The 6865-nt window shown below is 43.5% G+C and overlaps 1 protein-coding gene across 1 annotated transcript in view; it reads left to right on the top strand.

The window, feature by feature from the left end:
- Positions 1-6382, top strand: part of LOC103924101 (golgin subfamily B member 1-like) — a 53773-nt gene extending 47391 nt beyond the window's left edge. The window contains 5 exon segments of the mRNA XM_009332563.1: positions 1-38; positions 170-267; positions 935-1069; positions 3319-3424; positions 4668-6382. The exon segment at positions 1-38 is cut by the window's left edge and continues 130 nt beyond it. Of these exon segments, the coding sequence (XP_009330838.1) occupies positions 1-38; positions 170-267; positions 935-1069; positions 3319-3424; positions 4668-4802 (512 nt within the window). The 3' untranslated portion in view covers positions 4803-6382.
- The last annotated feature ends 483 nt before the right edge of the window (positions 6383-6865 follow it).

Genomic DNA, 6865 nt, shown 5'->3' with positions numbered 1-6865 from the left:
GACAGCTCCAGGAGCTGCAGTCTGCAGACAAGGGCATGGTAAGGGTGGTCGTCTTGGTGCAAGGGAGGGAAAAGCTTATGGCAGATGGCTCCATTAACTGTGAGCATTATAACTACTTTCTATCCTCTTCATTCAGTGCTATCTGCCATACATTTATGCTTTCTTTCAGGAGTTGTTTGCAACAGATGCTGCTCCAGGAGCGCCCCAAGAAAAGAATGAGCCTCAGAGAGGCAGTTACACACCAGAACTGCAGGAGTTGCAGCTGAGGTAAAGAAAGCCTGAGAAAACAGGGGTGGGAATGTTAGTCCTGATGGAGATCTTTGGGTTAGTGATGAGCCTATTTCTGTTACTCTCTGTCAGTACCTTAGTTCCACACTAGGACCTTGTGGAAGTGGAGGAACTGTCATATGCACTTGACAGCTGTCACTAGTTATCTCTTCGGACAGAACTTCAAAAAAATGAAGAGACAACATGCAGCAGCAATTCCAGTTGACCATCACCAGCCAAACTAGTATCTTTGATTTGATGGCTGGGTCCTCAGTAACTGCTTAAGTATATCAATGGTTCTGGTCTGAAGGCTGTTAGCCTGAGAGTGTCTGGAATTGAGACCTAGCACATGATTCCTTGTAACCTTCTCGGAACTAAGATCTAGCACATGATTCCTCATACTCTTTCAAAATAATTTTCAGAAGGTGGAGCCATGGATGACAGAGCAAAGGAACTCCTTCCTGATGTGACACAGAAGCTTCAAGAGATTTATCTTCCCTCTTGCTTTCCAAATAATTTAAATATATTAATAAAAGATAACTAAGTCTTCTGTGTGAAGTGGAAGGGAATTGGAGTCTGTTCACATACTGCATCAGTGAATACAATAGAAACAGAATAGTCCATGAATTAGCCCTTTTTTGGCATATGCTTGGTTATTTTCTGGCAGGTTGTCTGAAACAGAACGTTTACATAGCAGCACAAAGCAGGATCTGAGGTATGTAGAGGAGCAGCTGGAGGAAGAACGGGACCGTCGTCTTGCTGTAGAGGAGGCGCTCTCTGCAGCACAGGATCAGATCAGGAGGTGAGGGAGCTTGAGCAAACAGGCAGTGTCACCATAAAAGTATGGTGATCCTAGCTCTGTGTTCATTTGCACTTCATTACATCCTTCTGTTGAATGTCACTGGGGGCATAGAAATGACTATACCATGTACGTCACAGAATCACAGAACGGTTGAGGTTGGAAGGGACCTCTGGAGTCATCTGGTCCAATGCCCCTGCTGAAGCAGGGCTACCTAGAGCCAGTTGCCCAGCACCACGTCCAGAGGGCTTTTGAATATCTCCAAGGATGAAGACTTCACAAACTTCCTGGGCAACCTGTGCCAGTGCTCAGTCACCCTTACAGTAAAAAAGTGTTTCCTGATGTTGAGGCTATCCTTCAGCTGTAGATAAAGATAGAATGAGACAACTGACTAGACATTAAGACAAATTCTGACTAGAAATGAGATACCAGCTTTCTCAAGGAGTTAAATTAACTACTGGAAAATATAATTTGGAGACTGGGAATTGGGTAAAAGCAGAAGAGGAGTTTTCATACTTCCAGGGGATTTGTCTCCTCAGTAAGCACCTGTCTGTCATGGGCAAAACAGTCTTGACTTGAAGAATGTCACTCAATTTTAATGTACTGCCAATTAACATAAACTTTTAATTAATTTGGGTATTGAGAAACAATTAAACACTTAGGGAAGACACTTCCGCCTGCTTTTCCCAGGCTCAACTTCAGTCTAGACACCTCTCCTCCCCCCTTCCTTGTATCCGGTCCCATTGTTTGCACCATACATTACAGTCAGTCCCTTTGGTAAGGCAAAGGGCAGCATAGGAGGCTGGGATCAGTATGCAGTGATTTCTCTCTGCTGCTCCTTGTTTCTTACTCATTTCCTCCTTCCCCTAGCAGCTACCACCATTTGTTAAAAATGTTTCAGCAAAGGCACCATATGCTCCTCTGGTTGTAGCTCTGGCACACAGTGAGCATCATCCATTGCCAAGCCAGCTGGAACCAGCTGTGACTTGTGCAGGGCACTTCATGGCATCCTGCCACACAGCTCTCCCTTGCAACTCCCTGTTACCAAAACCTTGCCATTTATACCCAATACACTGTGTTTCCTAGGTTACTTGACTATGTAAGATGCCCTTATAGTCAGCAGAGAAAAGGAGGCTGACCTAGACTAGATGTTAGGATTAGGATGCAGTGAGTCGCACATTAGAAATGCCTGTTTCTCCTCATTGACTATAAAAGTGGGTTTTATCACGTAACTTGATTGTAGGCAGTTGTGCTGTGCATTTCCTGGTAGTTAAAATAAACCTCACTATTGGAGTCTTTTACATGAAAACAATGGCTTTCTTGTGACAGACAAGCTGATTCAGCCAAAAAATAATGGTCTGTATGGAAGAATTCTGGATAAAGTTCCCTGGTAATTGCTACACAGCTCAGACAACTGTAGTCCCTTCTAGCATTAAAGTCTATGAAAGCCTCCTACAACTGATTTCACTTCACTGACTAATGCTAGCCCGAAGATTTGACTGTGCTCCTTCCACATTTCATCCTTTAATAGTATCTTATCAATCTTGAATATCTGTCACTAGAAAATAGTTAGCAAGAACCAGCATTACTGGGACCAGAGCTGGCTTCCAAAATAATTTCATAGAATTTAAAATACACAGTTAAATCATCTGCCCTGGCTTCTTTCAAGTCACACACTATGAAATTTCACTTGAAAGCCCCCATGTAGAACACAGAGACCTCAGTTAAGGTAGAGAGCTTGCAATTCCTGAAAGACAAAATGAAAAAAAGGGCACCAAAAAAATCATGAGTTTTGAAGTGACGGGATATAAATTAGGTAAGAAAGGACTCCACTGCCAGCAGCTCAATTGTCCTCTCTACTGGAGAGGAATGGTAAACTGCACATAATGCAGTATGGAAGTTTTACTTTTCTCTCTGACTATGGCTATGACTATGGGCACAGGAAGTGGCTGGCACTGAGCAAGTATAACTTGTATAGAGAGCACAATATGCCTACTCTCTTACAGTTTCACCAGCCTCCTGGTGGAGGAAGGAGGACTACTGCTAGTTGGATCACCCAGTCCTTCTGCTCAGCTTGAGCTCAGGAGTCACTACAGTTGTACAAATGAAACCAATTCTTGTCAAGTGAGGCCGTGGCTTGCTTGCAGTGGTTGATTACTTTTTGAAGAAATACCTCCTTTCCTAAGCTTGTCTACAGTGTTGGTTTGGGGCATCATAAGAAACTGAATTTAATTTCATGTTTTTTGCAGCAGGTTGCAGCCAAGTGAGTGGACGTCTTCCTTAAGTGCTAGCATTGATATGACTCCAGGTCATGAGCATTCCTTGCTGATTGACTCCATGGATAATAATTTCAGCAAAGTAAGAATTTACATTCACAGCTGTCAATGATGTGAGCCCTGGCTGATGCAAGAAAATGTGAACTGAAAACTGTGAACCTATAGCAGCTAAATCCTTCTGTAGGCACATTTAAATCTGTTCAGGTTTGTGTAGGTTTCTGCTCTTGTCTTGCTCTGTTTTCCATGCCAAAAGCCACATTTTGTTCTGACTGTGGCTCTGCTACAGTCTGCATAAGCAAACTAAATTTCAGAGGTCACTAAAATGTAGGCCAGCATTGTCTGTGCCTAAAGTGTGGTCCCCGGTTCCTTGTGGAATATTCAAGGCCTCAGTGGTGAGCAAAGAGGCAAAGTCTGTGCAAACACTGTGCTACCTCCTGCATAAGAAGTATATGCGTTACTGGCCCTAGCATCTGCGATCTCTGGAAAGTCTGCCCTTTTGTTTAGGAACCATCTCAGTTTTTCCTCACTCATCGTCTTTCTAACCTGCATCAGTCAGGCTGGGAGCTGAAATGGGGAGTTGCTTTTTCACTGTACTGAATGACAGCCTGGCACTCACCTGTCCTGTTTTGCTAAGGATGAAGGCGTGCTGAAGAGTTTGTCCTCTGGTCTCTTCAAGACTTGGGGGTGGTGCTCCCAAGAGCAGCATCAGCAGAATTACGGCAAGAGCCACAACTGGATGCTACTCTGTGCTCATGCTTGGGGTTTGTTACTAGAATAGACAGGTTTTTCTTTCTACTGGAACTTTGCCAGTAGATGTTACATTGTCTGAGGACTCCTGGAAGAGCCCCTGTAGAGTAGGGGGCAGCTTATTCAACAGCTTCAGAAGTCCTTTCAGCTGCAAGGGCGAAAGAATGCAACAAATAAATGATAATTTTCTTCTTCTAGGCCAGAGAGTGAATCAGGTTTCCCAGTAGCTTGAGGCTCTAGCAGAAAAGTACCATTGATCCATTTGTTTATATTTCACTTGGAGGGGCTAGAAATTCATAGGGACCAAATGTTAGAGGGAAGTGTTCTGCATTCTGTTGCCCTTTCTCAAGCAGAATTGGAGAGAGCTGGTTCATGAGAAACCTGCAGAGACCAGAGGAAGGGGAATATTTTACTGAGGATTGGCTCTAGACATCAAATCTCGCAGTGGAATGGGTTTGGGAAGGTTCATGCTCATTAGCTTAAATAAACCTATCTTCACAGTCTGGAGAGCTCTGGGTGAAGGCAGCTGGGGACATATCCATTCCTGGTACTGACTGGTCTCTCTTCTACTCTTCCAGACTCGGAATATCCTTGGACTACGACGCCTGTTACGCTCTCTCTTCTGTTCCCGGACCCACTTGCCTCTGCTAGTGGCCATATATCTGCTTGCTCTCCATGTCCTGCTCTTCCTGTGCTTTACAGGCCACCTATGAACAGGAATAACAGCCTTTTCTTGAGCTACAGCCCTCTGTGTAATCCCTGGGCCTGCATTCTCTATCGACAGGGTAGCACTTCACCCAGCTGCCTTCTTTTTCCAAATCAGCCCTTAAGGAGCAGCTGCACCCAGCAACTTGCACCTGGGTTGCTTGCTGTATAAGTATGCAGCAGCCAGTGCTTACAATGGCAGATGTTTCCAGGACATCTGCCATTCCTTCAGTGTTTTTAAATGAGAGGTACATTTTCTGAGCCAGGGTCCTCATGCTACAAGCTTCAAGGACAGCATCTGTTCCTGTACCTGGAGGTAGCACCGCTCATTTTATATAGTATTGTGCTGTGGTAGGAGTAAGAAAAATATTCTTGAGTTGCTGCAGTACTTCAACACTTCTAGGAACTGCAGGATCTTCCCCCTCTTAGACTGAATCAGTGAGTTGGGCTGGGGAAACCCTGTAGCTAGATATAAGAAAGAGAAGCTTCTTCTCTTTCTTCTATCCCTTAGATTTGCTCTGTGGCTCAGTGCTGTTTGAAATGCATATCCTGAAGAAGTTGTGGACACTTTAAGGAACGTGAATTGAATTTCAAAATTGTGTTTCCTGCTCAGTTGCATCTCCTGTTGAAGAAAGGCCAAAATTAGTATATCTGGACCTGCTGAGCATTCCATTTAAAAACAGTCATATGTCTGCCCTCACAAGCCTGTAAAAGAATGTCAGTAATTTAGTTATTGAAAAGGAATAGGAAACAAGAAACTTTTTAGCTCTAAGTTAATAACCTTGCTGTTTATAGCATTTGTGCACTTCTCACAATGGCAGGTGCTTGCATACCTCTTGAAATGAGAGCAGCTATGCTCCTGCATTTTCATCCACTGAACCCTTGTCACAAGATTAGACCTGTACAGGGTTGAAGGGTTCCATAATGTGGTATGTGGGCCCAAATCAAAGGCAGAAGCTCCAGAAATAAACTGTCCCCGCTGCGCTGTGGGAGGGAATAGAGTTCTGAAACCTTCTGGCATCTCTGCTTTAGGAAAAGCCTGTTGTAGAAAGCTAGTGCTGGTCATTGGACTTGTCTGAATCTAAAGCAAACTGATGGAAGTGGACTTGCTTACAGGATATATGGAAAGCTGTGTTTTCTAAAGAACTCCTGAATATGTCCTGGATTGAGGCTGCCCTCTTTCAAAGGGACAATGCTGAATGCGAAGAAGATAGTTCCAGTTGAGTTCCCTGTCAGAGATCAAGTGGTCATTCTGTTCAGAGTACTTGCCAGGAGGATTGTATCTGCCTCTTGCTAGAGCATTAACAGTCACATTTTTTCCCATGGGAAAGAGGTAGTTCTTTTGATATTGCTGGTAAACTAAGATTCTCTAGCCAGTGAACAAAGCCTGTTTGAGGATGGATTGATTTCATCATGGTAGCTAAAATAACTGGGTCTCTGGGAGGTCCAGAACATTGGCACTATATATCCATTTGTGCACCATCCTTGATTATCTGTGTGGACTTCCTCAACTATATAAAATTCAGTGACCAAATACTTTACCTATAGCTTCCTGGGGCATGTACTCCTGTATATATAATAAAGATTATTTTTCAGATGGAATTTGTGTAATGTTGTCATGTAAATGTAGGAGACCTTTTGAGGGTATAGTGCTGCTGTGTCATACCTTTTACAGGACCACTATAGGACTGTAGATCACTTTTTGTGTACACTTCCTTGTATGTTGATTGCAGAAGCTCTGTTCATATTATTTGAATGCCTGTGGAGATGACCTTTTTCTCCTATCTCACCTTTCTCTCAGCCTTTGACAGCTTTTGCTGCAATGACAAAAGAAGGAATTAGAACTTTAATAGTGAAAGCAATTCTGATAAAACAAGATCTGCTTGGGTTTACTTTTCTTTGCATTTAGGCACATTTAACTGAACACTGCACCCTGTTAGAGTTGTGCAACCCCAGGAAAGACACAGGAGTTAGCAACAGCAAGCTGGAAGCATGCTACTAACTTAGATGGGACTAGTTAAAACATACTGTCCTCTTCCAACGTTCTGTAGTCAAAGACAGGTACCTTTGT

Source organism: Pygoscelis adeliae, unplaced genomic scaffold (genome assembly GCF_000699105.1).
Source record: "Pygoscelis adeliae isolate BGI_AS28 unplaced genomic scaffold, ASM69910v1 Scaffold649, whole genome shotgun sequence".
In the NCBI taxonomy this organism is placed as follows: Eukaryota; Metazoa; Chordata; class Aves; order Sphenisciformes; family Spheniscidae; genus Pygoscelis; species Pygoscelis adeliae.
Note: the sequence above shows the minus strand (reverse complement) of the source record. Positions and strands in the feature narration are given on the sequence as shown.